The sequence below is a fragment of the Branchiostoma floridae genome, chromosome 4 (genome assembly GCF_000003815.2).
Source record: "Branchiostoma floridae strain S238N-H82 chromosome 4, Bfl_VNyyK, whole genome shotgun sequence".
In the NCBI taxonomy this organism is placed as follows: Eukaryota; Metazoa; Chordata; class Leptocardii; order Amphioxiformes; family Branchiostomatidae; genus Branchiostoma; species Branchiostoma floridae.
Window position 1 is genome coordinate 2,836,118 of NC_049982.1, and position 23,714 is coordinate 2,859,831.

The 23,714-nt window shown below is 41.9% G+C and overlaps 4 protein-coding genes across 4 annotated transcripts in view; 1 reads left to right on the forward strand and 3 right to left on the reverse strand.

Moving 5' to 3' along the window:
- Nucleotides 1–940, reverse strand: part of LOC118413002 (thrombospondin-3b-like) — a 7,704-nt gene extending 6,764 nt beyond the window's left edge. The window contains exons 1-2 of the mRNA XM_035816100.1: nucleotides 761–940; nucleotides 154–272 (exon numbers count right to left, since the gene is read on the reverse strand). Of these exons, the coding sequence (XP_035671993.1) occupies nucleotides 154–272; nucleotides 761–940 (299 nt within the window). The remainder of the gene's footprint in view (nucleotides 1–153; nucleotides 273–760) is intronic.
- A 1,167-nt stretch (nucleotides 941–2,107) lies between these two features.
- Nucleotides 2,108–5,944, reverse strand: LOC118413003 (signal peptide, CUB and EGF-like domain-containing protein 2). Its single transcript, XM_035816101.1, has 8 exons — nucleotides 5,825–5,944; nucleotides 5,277–5,405; nucleotides 4,718–4,861; nucleotides 4,285–4,398; nucleotides 3,815–4,051; nucleotides 2,978–3,484; nucleotides 2,471–2,635; nucleotides 2,108–2,112 (listed from the first exon to the last, which is right to left on the reverse strand). Exons 1-8 carry the CDS (start codon nucleotides 5,892–5,894, stop codon nucleotides 2,108–2,110), a joined length of 1,371 nt encoding a protein of 456 aa, XP_035671994.1. The 5' UTR covers nucleotides 5,895–5,944.
- A 7,534-nt stretch (nucleotides 5,945–13,478) lies between these two features.
- LOC118413004 (fibropellin-1-like) lies at nucleotides 13,479–22,425 on the reverse strand. The gene is made up of 13 exons (XM_035816102.1): nucleotides 22,165–22,425; nucleotides 21,378–21,514; nucleotides 20,708–20,855; nucleotides 19,786–20,019; nucleotides 19,111–19,242; nucleotides 18,150–18,342; nucleotides 17,452–17,563; nucleotides 16,503–16,777; nucleotides 15,693–15,803; nucleotides 14,820–15,044; nucleotides 14,448–14,576; nucleotides 14,051–14,170; nucleotides 13,479–13,609 (listed from the first exon to the last, which is right to left on the reverse strand). Exons 1-13 carry the CDS (start codon nucleotides 22,288–22,290, stop codon nucleotides 13,479–13,481), a joined length of 2,073 nt encoding a protein of 690 aa, XP_035671995.1. The 5' UTR covers nucleotides 22,291–22,425.
- Nucleotides 22,426–22,519: 94 nt separating this feature from the next.
- The window catches only part of LOC118413006 (hepatocyte growth factor-like), a 28,235-nt gene continuing 27,040 nt past the window's right edge, over nucleotides 22,520–23,714 (forward strand). The window contains exon 1 of the mRNA XM_035816119.1: nucleotides 22,520–22,523. Coding sequence (XP_035672012.1) covers nucleotides 22,520–22,523 — 4 coding nt within the window. The remainder of the gene's footprint in view (nucleotides 22,524–23,714) is intronic.

Sequence of the window (23,714 nt, forward strand, 5' to 3'; positions counted from 1 at the left end):
TTGGTCTGCATCAGTCTGAAGTAAAAGCCGAATATGATGAAAGTGTTACACAATACTCGAACTTCACAAAATTCAGAGAAAAAATGCAATGTAATAATAGTGCATCCTGTGGAAAATTCCTGTTGGCCTGTGTAAAGCTAACGTTAGATGTACCTGATCAGCGTTTGGAACATTAAGGCAGTTGTCGCAGGCGTCTCCCACACCATCTCCATCAGAATCAGTCTGGTCGGCGTTGAGTTGCAGTGGGCAGTTGTCATGGTAATCGTGTACCCCTATAATTCAGAAGATGAAGAAAACATCATCGATCTGCATATCATTGCCAATGCTTTATCGAACTAGTTATCGCTGCCAAATTGTTATTTCAGTATAAGGGGCTGCCATTCTACGACAGTGGAGTTCAAATATAATCCAACCATGTCACCGATCTTGTTGCCTTGGGAAAGACACTTTACTACACGACTTCTCTCACTTTACTCAGGTACAATAGAGTACCTAGCTTCGACAAGGACCTCCCTCAGATAGGACATGGAGGTCCCATGTTTGGGGAGAGACACACCCCAGACACGTTAAAGAACCGACCACATGGTGGCCTCAGTCACACGGCGATTTACATCATTCACTCGGACGGGAGTACTGACACAACCCCGACTCGTATTCAGCTAGAAGAAGGGGTATGTCACCCGTAAGGGACGGTATAACCCCAACGGTACTGTAATACACCGTATGACTATGACTGACTGACTGGAAAATATCTATCTACTTCCTTACCGTCTTCATCGCTGTCCTGATCACACGCATCTCCCCGTCCATCCCCGTCGGTATCCTGTTGGTCAGTGTTGATGTCCGTCGGACAGTTGTCACAGTCATCCCCTACGCCATCCCCGTCACCGTCTGTCTGACCGACGTTACCATCCAGGGGACAGTTGTCCTGGTGTAACATTTGGGATCAGCTCGGTCCAAATATACAAATCTTTAAGTTTCATAGATATCAAATAGCATGGTAATCCTTCTTCAGTTTAGAGAACGATGCTTTTTTCTTATTTAACGAAGGCACACAAGCCAAATCACGCATGATATTGGATGCATAGCATCGTTGCAAAAGAGAACTTTGCCATCAACATTTCAAGGTATCAGTAGATAAAATTAATGACGATAGCTGATTTCGATGTAATATCTCTACGAAATAATGATCTGCATCGATTTTTACGGGTCAACTATGGATGCCTTAATCTTATTGTATTAAGGTGTTAAATTCAGAAACTAAGATATGACAATTGTCTTGACCAGGCTGTTTAAAATGCCATCATTGTCTGCGTCGTCGTCACAGGCGTCCCCTAATCCGTCTCCATCCGTGTCCTCCTGTCCACTGTTGGGTGTCTGTGGGCAGTTGTCCTAGAGTTTTGAAATACAAATTCTGTTCTCATCAACTATATATTTTTTCTATTTTTTCTACTACGTCGATGTAGGTTAGACATCCAGGTAATAAGATACACCAAAAAGTAGTTACCCAAGCAACTGGATATGGTTTTGAAACGGTCAGACGTTTCGGATAGAAACCACTGTCCTTCGTCAGTGACACTGAAGTGATCTGGAAGAAACAGGTCTTTTATACTCTAACTATGAATGAAGACAATTTCAGATGTCCAATAGGAAACGCTGTAAGACAATTCAGACTGAAGACAATTTGGATTCCAAAGAAAACAAAGGTAAGGCAAAGACAAGCTGAAGACGATTTGGATTTCAAAGGATAGCAAGGCTAAGACACCGTTAATGCAAATGATTCAATTAGCTCCTGTTGTTTTAGTTGCAGGAGCTAAAAGTTTTGTTGCGGAGGGGGGGGGGGGGTAGTGCTATTTTTTCTACTGTTTATCAGAAGTTACAATAATGCCCCAAACAATGACTCTTTGCATTCTAAAGTTACTATTCAATATTTCCACACAAATAATCGGTTTCTTATTAGGTACTTTCTGCAGTAGAGGGGTATTTATGTAGAACAAATACCCGTTTGCAGGTAGTGTCGTTACAAGGCAGTGAAGCATCGGGATAGCCATCCTGATCACTGTCAAGACCACAGGTCAGCCCGTCCTGGGAGCCAGCGTAACCAACTTCACACTGAAATGAAACGATGAACAGCTGAAGATATATTCAGTACTTTTCAAATTTATTTCTTAATTAATGAGGTTCACATTGATTTACAATTGTCTATATAATTATGTATACCTAGGCTCGAAAAAGTCTTACCTTACATATCAGCTGTCTCTTTTCGCAAGTGCAGGTTGAACATGGACCATTATCCCCATCACAAACTGCGAAATGGTAGGAAGTAAATGATTTTAGCCACATGTTATACGAGCTTCTGAGGCTCTTATTCCTTTATTATCATGTTGTGAATACGTAAAGTTTCAACCCAAATTTCTAGATTGTGGTCATTCTATCACGCTACCAAATAAACAAAAGGAAGTACACTCACACGCGACGCATTCCGCCAGTTCCACAGATCGGGGGAACACCGTCCAGGTGTTGTGAGGACAGGTTTTACAGGTGACCTGTGCAGACCGGTCCTGGTACTGCCCTACGGGACAGTCCTCGCAGGTGTCAGTACCGACGGCGTGGAAGGTGCCGGGGGGACAATCAGCTGTAGGAGATGATGTAGTATACAACCATTTATGACATGTCTAACAAATGGGTTTTGTAAATCTATTATCACCCTTTCATTAACCGTTTCTGGATTTGTGCATGAACACGTATACGATTGTCAACATGTGCCCTGTGGGGCAGAAATGTACAATGAAGGTTTTCTTCTTCTTAATTATCCTAAACTGTATGAATTTACTGAAAAAGAATACTATATTTCATATGTGTCAACCTTGAACATCATAACTGTGGTATATACAGGATCTAAAAGTATGTAAATAAATCTATCACGATCTATGTATTAAGTAATAGTGACCCCACGGCATCCTCAGAGATCACTTACTGCAGTATGCCTGAAATTCGTCCTGGTAGGCTAGCTGTCCGTCCGTGCAGTTGACCTGAATCTCTGCGAAGCCCATTTCGAATGACGCAGCGCTGAGAAGCTGCCCTCCGATTGGCAGGTTGAACTGGTTGGAAGCCACCTTCTCCTCGATCTCAAAGTAAACATCGTCCAAAGCGAACACCAGGTCGAGCTGCTGATTTTCGGTGACGGTTTCATCGGATATGGTAGCAACAACTTCAAACTTGATAGTGAAGCCACCGGTGCTTTTAATCACCTGTAGGTTGACAACAGACCTCTTGCTCCTAGGCAAACTTCTGGCGGTACTTCCACACTCGATGTCGACCGTGCCCAGCTGTGTGGAGATGCCCGCACCAGGCTGAGCCGACTGTAGGTCGCTGAAGATCTGCTCAAAGTTGGTGATGATCTCCTGAATGCTGCTCTGGCAGTCTCCATCGTAGTAGTAAAATACCTCCCCCTTGATGTGTGCTCTTCCAGGGCGGTATCTTCCTGTTGATAAAAGATTGATTTGTAAAAAAAAAGTACCGTAGGTTTGCGGTTTTGCGTAAATGGTTTTGACTGACCTTTGAAATCGAGGCATCCTTAAAACCACGACGAAAAGTTTCCTTGGCCTTCTGTTGTATCACTCGTTTCAACTACGAACTTAAATCCACAGAGAACAGTCCATTTTCTCCTCACCACAAATTAAATCACCGCAAACACATTCACAATATCCGGGATATCGGTTTTACAAAGTCAGTAAATACATCAGTTTCCATTGTTACTAAGGCTCCTTTGCCAGCACACTTCCCTACGACGACAATATTGGCAACTACTTACCCGTGCAGTCAGGCCAGGGTCTAGGGCCCGGTGGCAGAGGCTGTGGTCCGTTAGATACCGCCGATAAGGCGCTCCAGGTACCCTCTGCGTTACACGTGTAGGCATCTGCAGGACGCCATGCAAACTCCCTGTCTCCCTCACAGAACACCGTGCACATCATGGCACCTGTGGTGAGGTCAGAGGTCGTACACACCTTCCCACCGTACTGCGGAGCGTCGTAGTCTTCACTGCAGGGGGCTGAGGGTCACAAGGCATACATTTGTAAGATGCAATGCTGAATCTTTAAATTCTAATATAGAATAAGCCGTGAGACTGGCTGAAACTGTAAACCGTCTTCCGAGACGTGCAGAGCAGAAGAGAAGGATGAAATTCAACTTGCGCCGGCGACAAATTCGTTTAGGAGATTTTACACTTTTTATAGAATAAAGCTGATTTTATATGCGCAAATACATGGATCTACCAAAACTTACGTGTCTGACATCTCTCTCCCTTGTATCCCGTAGGACACGTGCATGATAAGGTGGAGTCCCCATCCACACATGTGCCACCGTTGTCACAGGCGTCCGCAAAACAACCATCCACGTCTGTCAATGATATGACCATTACCAATCGTACTTTTAGAACACAATTGCATATTGTATGCTTGTTATATTGCGAAGCAGCCGACCAATGATGATGATGACTTGGGATAAACCAACAAAGACGAGTTCACCGATAAAGATGAGTTCACACGTGCGTATATATTCAACCCCGTTTGAGATCCGTATGGGCCCTCTACCAGGCCCCTGTGGTCAACGGAAAAATAATAGAAATCTACATGTAAGTTTGTTGCTTATGTATGCATCTTTTGGTTTAAGTTTCATTAACAATAAAAAAGCCACGATGTCTTATCTTCATCATTACCTGTTGCTGTACAGCTGCGAAGATCGTCCTGAAGCTCGTACCCAGGTTCGCAGTAGCAGTGGTAGCTCCCAGGGGTATTCTGACAGACGCCGTGGAAGGGATCACAGTAGCCTTGGCCGCCATTCGCATCACATTCAACGACGTCTAAGAAAAGACATAAGGAAACCAGAAAGAAACGGTAAACGCCAAACTTTGATGATAAAACATCAGTACTGTCAATTCAACTTTGTATCATGAAAGGTCAATCTGTATGACGTGAGTTAAACTACTCTTTAACTAAATAGAATATGACTCACTAGAATTGTTGCGATCGCATCTCACGACGCTCTTCAGTTTCCCGGCTGATTTTTCCTAACATGTCAACACTTGGTCAAAGATCGTCGGAGGTCGGTCCCGCTTACCATCCGAGACAGGGTTGATACGCTCTGATGTAAATGGTTTCTTTACCCCTCATCCTCTCACAAGGTAGTTGGAGTTGGAGAATACTTTATTTCTCATCATGTAATTTATTAACTCGGATGAACTTCCATGCCAAGTATAAGAGACGAAATGTACTCACCGGCGCAGGAGAAGCCGTCTGAGTTGAGCTGATATCCATCCTCACAGGAGCAGCGGTAGCTTCCGTCAAGATCCGTGCAGATTTGGTCACACGGGCCTCGTCCTCCGTTAGCTAGGCATTCATCCGCGTCTGTAATAAAAGTAGCAGCTGTCAACATCAAAATAGATCGCACTACACCGAAATGTGCGCCCTTCTCCGCTTACCTTCTCTCTGCACTCGACCTGATCATGATTCTGAACTTTGCCAAATCCTTACTGTCATCTGAACTGTACCGTTACTTCCTTCCACCCATGCGAGAGAACGTCAGCTGGACTCACAAGACCTCACAATGTTGCAAAAATGACTGCTACAGAAACGGTACCCGAAAACTTTAGAACAACGTCGGTATTTCGTGCTTTTACAAGATCCAAGATGTTCTTACCGATGCAAAAGCGCCAAATCCGAGTCACAAAAACCTGTTCCTCCTTTGCTGCAACTAGAAATGTAGTTTTAGTCCAAGTAATTACCTCTTGTTACGCGTTATTTTACAAGGTGTTAGATGGTCCTACCGATGCAGGAAACGTCGTCTGCATCCAGTTGATATCCCGCCTGACAAATACAGCGGTAACTGCCGTGCATATTGGTACAGATGTGATCACAGGGACCCCGTCCTCCGTTAGTCTGGCACTCGTCTGCATCTGTAGACAATAACAAAATATGGTTGGCATAACCATCAATCTGATTCAAATAATTATGTCAGAGTACCACCAAATCCAATTCAATCACATTCAAATTTATATCTTCAAACTGTTTCGTACACTAAAACGCTGAGTTGGTCCATGTTATTTAATGTCTATCGCTTATTGACATATTGTCTAACTTGAACTTAAGGACAACTTTTGATATCTTCTGTATTCGAACCCTGTTTCCAGAGCCATATGGTGAGTGGCATATCAACTGTCTCCACCCTTCTCTGTATCATTCGTCGGTCACAATTGGAAAAGGGGCCTCACTTGGTATTTTACGGGCTGACGCTTTCAAGCGTGATCACGACGTGGCCCGTTTGAACACATTGCGGCTACCGGATAATGTACGGACACGGCCGGGCCTTTAGATTTTGTAAACTCGACGTTAAAATCAAACCGGAGCCCGGAGATGAATAAACACGGTGACCGAATCGAAAAAAATACTTCCGAGGTATCCGATTGATCTAACCACAGTGATAAAAAACAGAAGAAATCCCCATTATGAATTATTACCACGTCACCATCAAGTATCTGCGATTGAACAATCGACTACTAGAATATCTTGAAGGCGTCCTCGAAATCTTAAACCTTTGTACATTTAGTATCATGCCAGAAAGCTAACAAGAAATCTTTTAGAAAAAAGCTGTGCATTGCCGCGTATTTTATGACTGAACTGCTGAGAGCGACACCTAGCAACTGCAGTAGGAAATGCAGCAAAAGGGGATATTGGAAATTTACCTCATTATCATAATTTATGTCACATGAATTATTGGCACATTAAACAGGTTTGTAAAACGTTTTGACCCACAATGAATATGCATTATTTTTCATTACAAAATAAGTTCCTTCTGATGCAATTTGTGATATATATTTATATAAACATGGTGAGTTAAAGCGTAGATTTATTACGCTGGACCACATACAGTAACATGCGTCTAGAAGAGAGTTTTAATACTCGCCTGGAATGTACCATTGTCTAACTAAGCAATGAAACTCGGCAAGGAAAGAAGGGCCTTTGGAAGGGGCTTTGGAAGGGCTGGGTTAAAATGGAAGAAAGCTGGTATAAGGCATTGCCGCTGGCGCGGCGCTGGCGCGGCAATGCAAAAAAAAAAAAAAGTGAGCGGAGAACAGATACGCAATTACCTGACTGGCAGTTTGTTCCTGTCCATTCGGGTCTACAGTGACAGCTGTAGCCACCTAGCAGTTCCTGGCAGGTCCCGTAGTGGTGGCAGGGATTGCTGGCACACTCGTCAACTTCTGTAAAATTGAGACTTGTTCAAGCTCTTTGGTAAAACATTTTATATATGGCCTCCATCGGTCAATATTGACCATGGTAAAATCCTAATTGATATCCGCCCTACAGCGTCAACTGTGGATAAATAGTCCTATACGAGAATGACAGTCTCTGCCACACAGGGCACATCTGTAAGCTGACTCAGGTCTGTTGCACAGTTCTTTTCGCAGGATCCGCTTTTCTTCTGCCATGGGCATCAGTAAAACATAGCGTACAATAAGCCAGCAATCTTCGACCTAATGTGTTGAACGTCGCCACATTTCAAAATCGCCAAATAGCCACTTTGGATGGGGCTTGGTGACTTGTGAACAAAGACTTCTCGATCTAGATGGCTTTAACCAGATAGGAGAAGAGGGGGGGGGGGGTGAATGCCTTTCACGTCGTGTAGTTGTCAAACGGCGTGTGCCTAGACTACGAACTTACAATGAGTTGAAAAGATGATGTTACAAGTAGAATTGATGCAAAATCTCTTCCAAAATATATCAATAGTACCTACCTTGATTACAGTTGGTACCTCCCCATCCGTTACTGCACCTGCAGGTATAACCGCCGATGGTGTCTGTGCAGCTTCCGTGCGCACAAGGGGCATCCAGGCACTCATTACGGTCTGGGGAAATGGAGATGGAAGTGTGAAATATCACAGGTTTACATTTCATTTCATGGGTGTCCGCATTACTACCGCGTAACGCATAATTACTATTTTCATACATCGTCCAAATAAAGGTAAACAGCACAGGAGGTTTCCTGATGGAAGTTTAAAAATTAAGGCCCGGAAGTTTAAAAATTAAACTCAGTTTGTTTTTGAAAAACATATTTTTAAGAAATCTCACAATTAAGTTTTGAGAATAGTACTTCATTGTAGATGGAAAAATATAACTGATGAGTCTGACATTAAAATAGGCGAACTTCTCATTTACATGTAAGTTTGATTTTGTGATATAAATAAATAAATAGATAAAGATATATACGTATTACCTGCACACAGAGCATATTTGTTGTAGAAGTGCCCTCCATACAAACCCAAGGTGCAAGTGTCGGCATCCATACCGTAGGCGCTGTCAATACTATCTATGAGGTTAGTTGTGGCAAGGTACACAAAGACGTCGTCCAGTCGGTTGCAGCACCAAAAGTTCAGATCACCACACATTCTTTTAGAGAGAACACCTAAGACGTAACAGCTGACACCGCCGTCGTCAAAACGGATGCATTCTGGGCCCCAGTATTTTCCGTCACACGCGTTAGAATAGCCAGAGAACCAGCACGGAAATCTCATCCCCGCCGCCTCGCACGTAGCTCTGACGTTTGCACGGGTCATCGTGCCCCTCGCACGAACTTTATAAAATCGCCATCCATCGATCGTGGTCAGGTACACTTGTTCGCCTAAAGTAAAGACGTACGGACGGATTTAATCAATAATCCAACTGCATATCTCATATATTACATACTATTACTAGACAAATGTGCATATAATCATTGCAATGAAAACTTTGAACTTGAAGTTCCCGATGACAAAAAAATAATCAAAGGACATGTCACCTTAAGAAGTAAATACTATTAGCAAACTACGTACTTGGTAGCTTGGTACTTGGAGTTGAAGCTTAATGTTTTAACACAAAACGTTAGTGCATCTAACTGTTTAAAGTGTTCTACTGCAGTCGTCTTTGTAATCTAAATGACGAATCACCTAGATTTTAACCCTGTACTGTAAATTTCTGATACAGATGTACTCTAATGATATGCTTCCTTTTCTTTCGATTAGTTACTTTATCTCATTAATATTAAAATAGTTTTTGTATTAATTCAAACAATTAGTTTCAACATTAGTTTCTACTCACCTATTGAAAAGGATGGCAAGGCGGCCACGGACACAAACAACAGAAGGAACTTCAACATCTTGTGATAAGCTGAGGTGACTTCAGACTATGCGTTGCATCTGAGCCTGGTTCTGTTTGTAGCAATTTATATTGTATCCCAAAACCCGAGTGGGAACCACACAGCTGACCATCAGGCCGCTTGGGCGCTCTTTTTATGAATGGATGTCTTAAAATATCGCACATATGTGTTTATTGCCAATTAATGTCTGCAATTATGGTCATATATTACTAATAGTTCTTCTATTACATGAACCATGTGCTTAGGAACGCCGCCCTGTGTCGCACTCAAAGGATTTTCAATTAAAATTACTTGATTTATATACGTTGATATTAAACAGGTTACATAGTAGGCAACGGAGCTCCTAAACCTATGCAACATAAATCATGAAAACGTAATGAGTGTGAAGTGCTTAGCTATAACATACTGCAGGCGGATCTGCAGTATCTCTGGTCTATTCTTAACTACAAATACATCTTTAGAGCCCATCATTATTAACATGGGCATGAGCCATGACATGAACTTTCTAAAATATTACGATCCACTGCATACCGAGTCACGTGTTCTATCTATATAACGTAACGTCACAGATACGTAGGGTTGTTAATTTCTAGTCCAACTTATTTTAGGACGATTTCTAAGAGATGAACATTGAAGCTAACCTGATGCTGGTTGCTATAAACTTTCAGTGGAATAATTATATTATTACAACACAAAGTTTGTTGCAACACTACTTTACTGTGAAGGGTTTATGAGGCTTTAACGTAATTTGTGCAGTTGATTTTGGCCCCTTAAAGGCTGCCGCATCCATGAACGTTTCACAGACGAGAAAGTGATAAGATAATTGCATGATTGGTGCTAAAATAGTACTACATTGAGCAAATCCTTTAATAAAGAGAAAATAAATCATGGGATGCAATATCCACCTGACACCTCCCCGTGACGTAGGTCGAGGGACAAGGTTGGTGGGTAGATGCACTTTAGATGTCAATTGACTTGCCTCCAAACATGTACCCTACAAACTGTATCTGCGCCAATATCCTTTGATTTGTCACGATAACATACTTTAAATAGATTCAAAATGGTTTTAAATAAAACTGCTTGAAAGGGCTAAGGTACCAATCCATATCCATCTGTCTTTGCCCGATTCAGTATCCAAACAACATCGCATGAAGGTGGAAGAAATTTCATTGCCTTCTGACTCGGTAGCGCATGGGAGCTTACCAGGTGAAGGCCGATAAGGTGCAATAATTAAATAAGTAGTATAAATCTTTCAATAAATGGCACATAAATTTTCAAGCTGACTACGTTAACGTATTACATGGGCTCAAAAAGAATCCAAGCCTAATTAAAACCTCTCTTTCCTCATCTCATCAACAATGAAAGATTACCCTTCCTGTCGTACGTATGTTTTGCCAATAGTAACAAAGTACACGTACTGAAAACGCTAACACGTGTTCTTTAACCTGGACACATCGGTCACGTGCTGACGGCTTTCAGTGATTTCTGGGGGAGAGGGTCATTACATTTACATATGATTATTACAGAAATATAGGTGAAAAATCTTCATAAATAAGTAGAAATTTGATATATTTTCAAACGAATGGTCGGTGGTCAGTCATTTATCCCTGTGTCATGATCGTTGATGTTTATCTTACGTTAACTTCAGATGGTTCATTTCCTTGATCTAATTTGTGGCCTGAATATGGCTATTGTTGACTGTAACCTCTTAGTGACCCTGCCGCTAGCCATGCAAACTCCTTGTTGATATTATAATATTACTTAATTACACATATTATAGACAACACAAATCCTCGCAAATACGCGCTTCGGCGTTTATTCATGTATACGCATTCCTGTTGAATAGAGGCGGTAAACTCCGTTTTTATTAGCCCTGTCGTCGGCCAGGCAAACCCCTTCAGTACAACACTAACTGTTGATATAGAACTTTATAATGAGCCTACAAAGTAGCTTTGTTAGCTTTGGCTGATAAGGCGGATGTGTTCAGGTGATACTCATGTGACGTAGAGCTCGAACAAGAATTATTTTATTGCTACACTGTTCTGGAAGGGCTTATCTTTTAATTAAAAGAGAGACCAATAAATCTATTGGTCCATAAAAGGTCAATACCCCTTACACAAAAAGTGTATGATGTATCCCATTTGCTATAAAATGTAGTTTGATATCGAATTACTTAGCAAGTGATACTCAATAGGGCGATAGTCTCTACAATAATTAGTCGAAAACAGTAGACATAGATTAGTTTAAAAAAATGTATTATAGGATATGGAACAGCCAACACTCATGAATATGTGACGTATTTCTGCATGAATGGTTTCGAAAAGCACGTTAGACAGTAAGAATGTACTGTCCAAGTAGAGATTGGAGGGGAAAGTTGTAAAACTTGTCTCATATCTCACGCTTTCTGTCCGTCTTTCACAACAAAACAATATGAGAACAATTATCAACGACAGCACAATCTTGCGAGAATAATGGTGAAAACAACTGACCGCGGCCGGCGCTAGTAAAGCTGGCGACAGGTTTATGGTGCGTGCTTGTAACATTTGATTGTTTTACCGTTATATCCCTACTAAAAAATGAGACCTTATCTAACCTTGGCATCGCGTACAGTTATGTCACTACTGGGGCGACCGAAAAGCTGCGCCATGGTAACAACCCTGACGTAGTCAGTAAGTCAGCAAAAGATGTGATGATTGTAGCAATTAATAGATGGCGCTTTTGAGGCTTGTGCCAGATTTTTACACAGTCCTGATATTTATACGTTTAATGTTTTCACATTTTCTATGGGTGCTGTTTAATATCAAATTACTTTGCAGGTGAAACAGGGTGAGTCAATGCTCAATAGGGCGATAGTCTCTACAATGATTATAGATTAGTTAAAGATCCATTTCGTATCACCAGATAAGAAACAGCCAACATTCATGAGCAGGGCTTCGGACGGCAAGTTAGGTAGTAACAACATACTTTCATATCTCCCGTTTTCTGTCCGCACTCCCCAAAACAGTATAAGAACAATTACCAATCAAAGACAACCCAATCTTGTATGTATGAGTATGGTCAACAACAACTGACCACGGTTGGCGCTTTTGAGGCTTCTGCCAGATTCACTGTACGCAGTCCTGATGTTTATACGTGTTATTGTTTTCGCCTTTATCTTTCTTCTACAAATAATGCGAACTTAATCAACGTCGGCGTCGTGTACATTTGCGTCACTTCTGGGGCAAGTGAAGACCACTATGGTAACAACCGTGACGTATACAGTAGAAGCCGCTTAATTGCACGGTCTATTTGCCAGTGAATTTCGTGCAATTATCCGGCTGGTGCAATGATGTGAAGTTATCCAGCTGGACCGCACTGGTTTTGGATTTGGAGATTCCGTGCAGTTAAGAGAAGTGTGCGTTAATCCGTTGTGCAATTAACTGGCTTCTGCTGTATATGTCACGATCGACGCAGTAACCCAGCGAATTGCATCAAAATACATTATGATAGTACCAATTAATAAATCATGGTTCCTTTGAGGCTCGTGACAAATTTGCTATACTGAATACGGCCCTAAGATGTCTTCATCTCTGTTCCATCGGTAAAATTGTGGTGTACAGGATTAAGCCCATTATGGTATATACACACATTGCCATTCAAACGCAATTATGAATTCCAATATTTCTGACTGTAAATCATTTCTGACACTTAGTGCAATCGGTGCAAAAACGCGGAAGAGCAGAGATATCGAATATCATCTTTGAAGCGCTTTGATTTTTGACATCTCTAATTATATCCAGAAATTTTACACGAGGATTGGGCTTTGTCGTCACTCAGCCTTGCACGAGAAAGACGCGACGCCTTCCTCTGTGCAGTACATTCCGTCCGGACAGGAGGAGCTGCTGCACTGGTAAGGTATCATCCTGCTGGCGATGGGAGCAGGATCTGGAAGTGTATATACATGAAGTGTTATTTTGTTACGCTTCTAAATCCCTCGCGCGTTTACAATGAAAACACGACGACAAATCAGTCAGCATTGATCAAATCCATCATTTCTCTTTACTGTAGTATATCACCAGATTTTTTTAAGCCATTTTAATAACAAAATTATAAAAAAAAGTTTACTCACGGACGCATTGGAAGTAGAAAGTGTAGTCCTGACAGACCCAGTCCGGAGGACATTGGACCTGGGAGCACCAGTCTTTGTCTGGATAAAACGGGTCCGAGATATTGAAAAATGTAGGACGGCATGTGTTGTAAATAAAGGCGTGTCTAAAAATAAAAGTTTTACTTGATGTTTGCTAGAATGGGTTAAAGAAAGGCATCACTCGATTTCCAGGGATCTCCGTGGAATCCTGTAGGACAGCTGCAGCTGTAGGAGTTGATGTCGTCATGACAACTTCCGCCATTTTGGCACGGATTGGAGGCACAATCGTCAATGTCTGGTCAAATATTGAAACAGCTAAAGGAGCTTTTGGTCTGTTTTGGTATTTGTCATCATCGACGTATAAATGCATGAAATGATCAAGTATGATAGGAACAGAAGTGGTCATCATGTGTAAGAATTTTATGATGTCCATACTGCTAAATGTTGATGTAAGTCCTGTTTAAAGTCTATTATCTTCAAATAATTTCCCATTTATGACAAAGGAGCTAACATACTATTTAGTAAGATCAAGCAACTTTCAATAAATCAAAACGTCCACATATCTGTTTACACATGTGAAATACAAAGTATTTCTTTGCAACGTTACGATATCTACATACTATTTTTAGGTTGCTAGGAAAGCTTTTTCCTAAAGAAGACAAGAACAAAATCGTGACGATTCCACTTGGATCTTTTTAAGAAACACGGTGTGTTGTTTTGACCGCAAAGTACCCACCGATCTCACAAGTCATCCCGTCAAACCCAGCAGGACAGTCGCAAAAGGCAGCAGTGTCGTTGAAGCAGGAGGTGCAGATTCCTCCGTTCTGGCAGACGTTTTGTCCACAAGGCTTCATGTCTTACATGATTAAAAAGACATTAAACAACAATGAGAAAGATATATATTAGTAAACGTGTTTTTGCTAATATAAGCATGTAAAAAAACATTTACAGGTGCACCAATTGCAAGGGGAGAAAAGAAAATGTTACGTTTGAATAGCGTAAATTGTACAAGCTAATATTTTCATTTAGTCTTCTATTTACCGTTTTGCACATGGATTTTGCTTTAAAGTCCACAATCACTGGGGAATTATCGTCGCCTTCTAGTTGAGGTTATGATAAATAGTGTGGCTTACGAGACTGACAGACGTAGTTGTGCTGTTCCGTGCACGGTGCTGTCCTGGCCAGGAAGTTGTCGCTGCTGTCCAGGAGAACACACAGGTCGCAGGGCGCGGCGGGTTCACTTGACGACCACTGGATTTGACCTGGAATTGAACGGTATCAATGTTCTTGTTGAATTACCATAAAACTGTATAAATAACAAAGAATAACATACGATTCTTACCATATGATTATGCTCCTATTTTTATTTTCTTGAATCAATCGCCAGAAAGAAATTGTTTCGTTTTTCTTAAATTTTAATCGCAACCGTCAGGTGGGGGTAGGCGTTACAGAAAATATATCTTCTGGTCCGTATAAATCCATTGTAAGAGACTGGCCTTCCATACCTGAAAAGGGAGAGCCATTACTGTACAAAAAGGCTGTTGGTGCTGATTTGATGGCCAGCCAGATAGAAGCTCCACTGGACGCCGCCAGCATGTCAGCGAGGAAACTTTGCTGCTGCTCGTCTGTCAGATCCACCAAGTGACCATTCTTGGCGCCGCAGGCCTGAGTAGCGTCCTGGTGTGTTAGAGCGGTGGAAGAGAACTGGTAGCATTCTCCGCTAAAGGATGCTGGAGTGAAAATAGTGCGCAAAGAGTCATTTTTAAAATATGTTTAGTACAGGTCCCGAGAGCACGTGGGGTGGACGTACAATCATCAGAGCCTGACTCAAATTAAGTTTGAATTGATAATATGAAATACTGTAAATGTAGAAATGTTCGCGGTAGTTTTATGTTCGCGTTTTCGCGCGGTTGCCACGTCACCCATTATATTATGTCGCTACACTCTGTGGCGCTACCGCGAACTTAAAACCACCGCGAACACTCCATTTCTCCGCTACCGCAAAACTATATCTAAGGAACTTTTATGAATTTACAGTAATCAAATACAGAGTGAGACAATCTAACTATTAGATTGCTTCAAGACCACTTGTTATAGACGCGCCTAGCCTGCAGTGCAAGCAAACCGCAAGCTTTAAAAAATTGAGTCTTAGTCACAACAATAAAACAACAGGTCAGGGCGGTCGCAAAAACATTGGTGGCATAATTATCCAAGGAAGTTTGTTTGACGCCTTCTGTGTATGAATTGATTTCCTTCGTCAATTCCGCGATGATTTCACTTAGAAATACGTAATGCGTTTACCGAAAGGTGACCGCTCTTAAATTAATCACCCTAATAGAGGTGAGGATGTAAGATTAATAAATTGAAAGAGTACTTACTTAGATCACAGTTGGTCCCTTCCCAGCCGTTCTCACATGTGCAGGTGTAGCCCCCGATATCATCGGTACAGGTTCCATGGACACATGGGGAGGGCTCGCACTCATTAAGGTCTGGAAATATGCATTAACGTTCTGTGCAACTATGGTTGGTTTAAAAGCCACTCAAGGAATACTACATTAAAGTAAACCACATTACCTGCTAGGTCACAACCAAGGGGAAACAATCATGGATTCGTATGATTGTGGCATTCACATATCTTAAAACATGAAATAAAGAATCTCCTCCCTGTCTTCCGATCAATCAGATTATTATAAAGAAGTTAATTTGCAAGTTCGTGCCCGAGGGCTAATTGCAAGTACATGGTATACACATAGTGACAATGGACAGTCATAAACAATATTCTAATCTAATACTAGTGTTGGCTATTTCTAAACAGGTTGGGTTTATATTATTATCTATTTTTATCGAGCTACTTACGCTATAAGAAAAGAAACCCAGCCTGTAACTAACCAATATTGCTTACATTTTCTACAGCCAATGGGTAATACGATGCTAATTTTTCGAAATCATATACTTTTAATTTGATATATGGAAAAAAATTCAATACTCAAGGCTGTATTCCCATTATTGCATTCTTTGAAAATTCGACAAGAACTGCGTTTATCCGGATGCACTGCAGTATTCTTTCACAGAATAGAGACACGTTGTGTTAAATACAACAAAAGTTAGTTAACGCTTTTTGATTATGTGTATGCTGACGTTGACAATAGAAAGGCAAGCAATGATCATGATCTCAAGTTCATCCCTACCTGCACACAGGGCGTACAAGTTGTTAACGTCTGCTCCAGTCACGCACCACCATTTGTCCGTGTTGTATTTCATCCCACAGGCGCTGCCATCACTCCACCAGTCATCCATGTACACAAAGGTGTCATCAAGGGGCTCACATCTATAAGGGTTATCATGTCCACACAGGTAAAAAGAGAGGACCCAGTGCGTTTCACAGCTGATGAAGGCGTCGTCATACTTGATGCAGTCCGGGGTCCAGCCACCGGTGCACCGACCCGAGGCAAAGCAGGGATACCTAGTGTTACCAAAGCAGGGATACTAGTGTTACATGTTACATGAATGAATGAATGAGTGTTACCAAAGCAGGGATACTAGTGTTACCAAAGCAGGGATACTAGTGTTACCAAAGCAGGGATACTAGTGTTACCAAAGCAGGGATACTAGTGTTACCAAAGCAGGGATACTAGTGTTACCAAAGCAGGGATACTAGTGTTACCAAAGCAGGGATACTAGTGTTACCAAAGCAGGGATACTAGTGTTACCAAAGCAGGGATACTAGTGTTACCAAAGCAGGGATACTAGTGTTACGAAAATGAAAGCAGCAACGGACGTCACTTGAATACAGAAGGAAAATGTCCCGACTGATAAGTATCTAACACCAGCAACGAACTAGAGACAGTCATGCCTTCAAGTACCAGAGTTACCTACCCTAGGATTCATGTGTTCAAACATTCGTATTTCCCATAACTATCGTAGAGTGGAATATGTTATCACCAAGCACAGTAGGGGCATCTTCTCTGGATAGTTTTAAAGAACGCTTGCAGATAGATGTGCAAATGTTAGGTGTGACGGGTCGTGCAGTGTAATATAACCAGCTGCTGCCGCACCGCATGCCTGCGAAGCTGTTGTGTACGCCAGGGGCGGTTATACCGGCTATATAGATACAGATACAGATACAGATAAAGATACCTCATCCCCGCCGCCTCACACGTGAACTTGACGTTGGCACTGGTCATCGGTCCGGAAGCCTGAACCTTATAAAAGGACCAGCTGCCGATGGTCGTCAGGTAAACTCGTTGACCTTGAATTAGATTTAAATTGAATCATTTTCTTCTCATAGGTATTTTAAAGTCAATAAGACTCCATTTCAAAATGAATACGATTGTCTACGAAACAATGGTCTGTAATAGAAACTTAGCCTTGCCATTTCAAATGAGATTAGACTTAGACTAATTCAAATGAGATTGCTAGTCGTTTTATTATTCATCTAAAATACCACAACATAGTGACGTCATGTTGGGGTGTTTGGCTGAGAAGCCAAAGGTCCTTGGTTCAAATCCCGTGACGTGCCACCGGCTTTCCTTACTCCACTCAGGTGTTGATGGGTACTTGTCAGTAACTTCGGTTGGGGAGGTAAAGGCGGTGAAAGAAGAGGGATGGGCTCTGGCTTCCCACACCGTGTTCTAGACACATTCTCCTACGCAGAGACATCCAACGGCGAATGTAGTTCCGGATGTAGTTCGCCGTTGGATGTCTCTGCGTAGGAGGATGCCTCGACGCAGTGCATAACATCCCTCTCTTCCTACTGTCTTGAACATGTTAGTGGACTATCTACCTATACCAATATCACAACCAAAACAACTGATCATGAGACCACACTATAGTACCTTGGCAGGGCTGCCCAGGCTGGTAGGGGAGCTGGTTATACAGGGTCTGGCACTCCTTACAGAATGGACCCTGGGTGTTTCCGCTGCAGATGCACTCATACTGGCCGGAGTCTGCGCTGATTTCACAACCTTTACCAAATCCGTTACATTCGCAACGGACCATAACAGAGATCTCCGATACTGCATAGTGGTCCTGGTAAGGGAAGGGGAAATGTAAATATGTAAAATGAAAAAAAAAAAACAAAAAAACATTGGGCCTGCATGCCAGTACAGTATCAGGCAATACTTTTAGGTTCAATGTGGTAAAATGTGAAACCGATATGCCATAAAGTATCTGCCCTTTATCTATATACTAGTACATTAGCCACTAGCTATCAAATACAAGCTTTCTGTAAATCCACCTTTTCTCTTTTAACCCGAATGCCAAGCAGTTATCGATCAAGTATTACAGTTTATGATTCAACCCACTAAACAAAATGAACACGACCAGGGCGTAACTTCTAATATCTAAGACAAGGGGTGGGCACCGGTACAGAAAATTCAGGTCCAGGTCTGGTTCATGTCAGGGGGATCAGGTCCAGGTCCGGACCTGAACCTGGACCTGGACCTGATTCATTATCTGAAAACTTGTGAATGGACGATACTCAAAACAATGGTCCATTTTGCTACAAAAAAATCTGTTTTGTGTAGTATTCGACTCCCATTGTCATTTCAAAACCCTACAAGGCTTACTGCAACTGTAAAAGTTGGTAAAAATGACTATAGAGTCTTCTCTGCTTCGCTCAGCTTGTTATTTGTCTAGACCGGTAACCCCGAAAACGTGTGAATGCCTGATCATATAATCTGTTCGTTTTCCAATCGGTCCAAAATCCGGCCCACCGAATCTTTTAGGCCCGGTTTTTCTGGACTGGTCCAATGAGAAAAACATTTTTTTCCTATCTAAGACGATTGCTGTACTCACGAACTGGTCGGCAGATCTCCCCATCACCAGGTCCATGTCGTAGAAGCGCAGCTGCAGGTGCCGTACAGCCCGCCAGCGCAGCAGGGCCTCATCACTGAAACTGGGGGGAACCTCCGACAGGGACACAGTGATCTGGGGGAGGAAGTATGAATAATCTTCATCATCATCATCATCATCATCATCATCATCATCATCGGTCGACGTGCTTACACACGACGGGTTTATACTGCCCCTGACGGGGTGACATACCCTTTCGCTAGCTAATTACAAGACGGGGATGCGCCAGGTCTCCCGTCCGGGTGAATGATGTAAATCACCATGTGGCTGATGCGGTATGGAGGTTCGCCAGGCCTCCATGCGGGTGATTTGAAGTGAATCACCAACTCCAGACAGAAGGGTTTGCACCATCGCACACCGCACCATCGCACGTGTGGGGGTTCTTAAATGTGCATGGGGTGTGGCTCTCAACAAAAATAACGTATTTAAAATATAAGAGCACGTTACAACATCACTCATTACTAAGGTTGGTGCCTGCTGGCTGTACTGTACTTCTTCGTATTGTTATTTCACTACTTACTTGTTCTGTGCTACAATATGACATATTCTTATTATTGATAATCAATGACAATAAAACGATTTAAAGAACATTTGGCTAATGTTGCAAACTCCTCCTACCCGTTCATTATACAGCTGCGGCTCCAGCTGTGCGTACTGCCTGCACACTACAGACTCCGGGCTGTCCGGATCTCGTTGCTTAGCAACCCCAAACATGCGACAGTCCCTGTTGCCATTGGTTACCAGGTACAGCCAGGGGTCAAAGTTCAGTCCGTCAGCTGACCTCATGATGGCCAGCCGTCCCGGCCGGATGGTATCGCCCATGTGGATGGTGATGGTCTCAGGGTAGTACGTCTGGAATGGTCAGGGAACCGATAAGTATCTGATAAGTATCTAATACCAGCTCAAAAAGGAACGATAAATAGCCATAACTTCAAGTACCAGAGTTATCATCATAGGATTGATGTGTTCAAACATTCGTATTTTCCAAGAACTATCCTAGAGTGGAATTTTTATGACCAAGCTCAGTAGGGGCAACTTCTCTGGATAGTATCAAAGAACGCTTGCAGATAGATGTGCAAAAGTTAGGTGTGACGGGTCCTTTGGTGTAATATAACCAGCTGCTGCCGCGCCGCGTCGCGTGCCTGCGAAGGTGTTGTGTTACGCCGTAGGGCGGTTATACCGGCTATATGGATACAGATACAGAATAGGTGAAAGGTCATCGTCATGGAAACGCAAGACCATGGACATGACGACAACAGTCAGTCTTGAAGACAATCGAATGTCAAGAAAAAACGTTATATGAACTTTTAATGCCATATATCAAATGACCTGAACTCTTGACTTTGATATTTCCTGTACATATTACGGAAAAAAGTGTCAAGTATTTATGGTGATGTTTTTTTTTTTCTCTTTGAATTCTTAGCTTGTTGAAATGAATATGGGACCAAATGTTGTGCCAGGTGTATTTTTCTACAGTTAACATGGTAAACTACGAGAGCACAAATCCTATGGAGTTGTTGTTTCTTCTCGTTGAAAATACCTCTCCCAGATCCAGAGTTATAAAGACCTCTGCTCGATCTCCAACGCCGTTTCCGGACAGCTTCAGCTTCTGCAGTGATGTGCTCTGCCACCAGGTGGAGCTGTTGCCATCAGTCATCAGTGAGGCATTGTGGGCCAGAGCAGGATTGCTGTAAAAAACGAAATCCTACACTCAATCATGGTCATTCAGTCCGTGGTGATATGAAATGCCATTATCCATATTATTGCGTAAAGGTTTTGAATAGTTGCAGACATATCTTAAGGGCGTGATAATGAAGCTAAAACACAAAAGCAAATTACCTGAAATAAGATACACTACACAATAAAAAGTGACTCAAGCAACTGAATAGATTTTGTAAATGGCTAGACGTTTCAGGGAACACCCACTATCCATTATTAGTAGCTGAGATAAATCGTATAATATATATAAATATTAAAATCTAAGCTGTCTCAGTTTACATTTCAGCGCCAAGGTTCTGATGACCATAGATACTTTGGCAAGAATTATGTATCTAACACTGCAGTCATAGTAGTTTTATATATCATGATATGTAAACGTATTTCTTTCTGGGCAACCTCGATCAAAACATGGTGAAATTTTGTAGTAGAGGGGAAATTTATTTGTGGCTTCGCCACTGAATCCTGTATATGTAAGAAAATGTTTGCAGTACCTTGCGTCACAGATCTGTAAGTTTCTGTCTGGCGGCGGTTTGAGTAAGTCGCTGTGTGGGAAGAAATCCTCGGTAGGGCTGCCGCAGGTCACGTTCGCTCTGACAGGTTTGCCTCTTGCAACGTTCACTAGCGGATCCTGGTTGATTTAAGTTCAATTTATTCACTGACAGTGATTATACTATCAAAATCAAAGAAACGACATGTTATTGGGTAAGAAGTTAAGGTAAGTTCGTCTTCCACGTCCTCTCACAAATCTAACAGAAGCATTACTAGATCTTAGTATTCAAATTTCACTTAATAAGTACATCTTACAGTTGGGTACATGTATCATCATTCCGTTTCTCTACTTCATGCCATTATTCAATCATTCTGCGCTGGTACAAAATCTAAAGCTGAAAAAGACAGTGATCTACTAATTATTGTTTCCCGATGGGGAATTGTTGTTTTTGCTGAATTCTTCTTCCTGTGCCAAGTAGAGGGCTCAATGAAAGTAACCATGCCATGCTTGCCTATGTTCGTAGAGACATTATTAACACGTGAAAAGATTGAGTCAGCGTTGGCAATGGAGGATGGCACGCAGGCTATCAGGTGTGCCCATTTGTGAAATCTGTTACGATGCTCTAATTGGCTCTTTAACCAACAAGGAATTCAAATTAATAAAAAGTCCGGTTTTTCTTCAGCTAAAGTTTGGATTGAGTTGCTCTGGAAATTTCTCTGCGGTGAGAAAACGTACGTACCAATCGATAAACAACGCACACAAGAACAATCTGCCATGGCGGCACTTACAACGGCTCGGTTTGATCTCGCCGCAACAGCTACCGCAGTCCCTCGGGGCAGGGGCGAACAGACCACCGCCAACAACACCGCCAACACTCCGGTAACGGCAAGGGGATGGGTCCTCCGGGATGGCATCCTCGGCAAGAGTTAAGATGTAGTTTTACCAACCGCTCCGTTGTTCCGTGTTTCTTGTTGACAGAGGTTATATAAATGTAAATTTTATCTTGCCACAGCTGATCTGTAGCGAACCTTTGGACTGTTTGAATAGTGGCACACAAGCTGGGTCATACCAAGTACCGAATAGGGGGAGAAATATAGAGTGTCACCGATAAATATATCTGATATATTACTAGAGAAGTATAGAATGGGTAATTTTTTTCTATTGACAACTAATTCCATAGCTATTGTTCCAACACAAAGTTCTTGAATAAGAACGCTAAAAGACGTAACACATAAGTTGGCCACTGACTGACTTAAACTAATTTCAAATTGATGGATGATATTGCGTCAAATTAGGATTTCATTACATTTTTTTACTCACAATATATTTAGTGTTTCATGGAGACTGCTTGACGTGGGTTAGAAACAAATATAAAAAAAAAAAACTGTTTATATCATAATAAGAAAAAAAACTCTTATTTCAAATAAGAGAAACTCATATTATTAGACTTGTACCTTACTTGTTGAAATAACTTTTGCTGGTGTTCTATGAAAAAGCTACAAACTTTTATCGGTCGAATACCAATCGTTTTGTCGTCCATCACACAGACATCAGCCTATTGCTGCCGTTCCAACAAGTCCATGACCCCTTCACCTTTACTATTGCCACACTTACTACATGAGTCTATATTTGTCGACAGTCCTCAGTGGCTGCTGATTGGCTGGTGACTAAGAACAGAGCAGGTATTGGGTGTATGGGTGGAGGTGATTGTTTTACAATTCCCTCTCGTTATGAAAGAGCAAAAACTGTGAATATCAGTTTTGAAGCGCTTTATTGTCTTCCATCTGTAAGCAAATTAGAGTTCACATTTAGCTGCAAGTTGCATACTTGACGCTTTTTTGTGACGTCATTCAACCGTGCAGGAGAAGGACGCAGCGCTCTCCTCGGTGCAGTACATGCCATCCGGACAGGAGGCGCTGCTGCACTGGTAAGTGCTCTCCCGGACAATGGGATAAGGGTCTGTAAGGAAATACAACACACATTGTGAAAACAGTGCTCCATGTAATTAAAAGATAAAGGGAGGCATATTTACATTATTAGTATTAGATCGTTATGGAATGTAATTTTTACAATAACATTTATTACAATGTTGCCGTCACAAGCAGATCCGTAAGATGACTTACCAACTACATTAGAAATAATGGAAAATATAGGCTAATAGAAATCAATGGGGGCCGATATCCATATTCTATTATTGCAAACATGGATATGTTAGTTATATTGAATTAAAATTAATGAAGACTTATCTAAACTTTGCTTACGTCGATGTAGGTTAGACATCCAGGTAATAAGATACACCAAAATGTAGTTACTCAAGCAACTGGATATGGTTTGAAAC

Coding starts and splice junctions, on each gene's coding strand:
- LOC118413003 (XM_035816101.1), bottom strand. CDS start 5,894: ATGCACGGCAGTTACCGCTGTATTTGTCAGGCGGGATATCAACTGGAT. Junction 5,406..5,824: donor AGACGACGTTTCCTGCATCG/GTAGGACCATCT, acceptor CTTTTATTACAG/ACGCGGATGAATGCCTAGCT. Junction 3,485..3,814: donor ACCCTGGCCTGACTGCACGG/GTAAGTAGTTGC, acceptor TTTTATCAACAG/GAAGATACCGCCCTGGAAGA.
- LOC118413004 (XM_035816102.1), bottom strand. CDS start 22,290: ATGCCATCCCGGAGGACCCATCCCCTTGCCGTTACCGGAGTGTTGGCG. Junction 19,243..19,785: donor CGCAGCTGTATAATGAACGG/GTAGGAGGAGTT, acceptor TTCCTCCCCCAG/ATCACTGTGTCCCTGTCGGA. Junction 15,804..16,502: donor CTTGTACGCCCTGTGTGCAG/GTAGGGATGAAC, acceptor GCATATTTCCAG/ACCTTAATGAGTGCGAGCCC.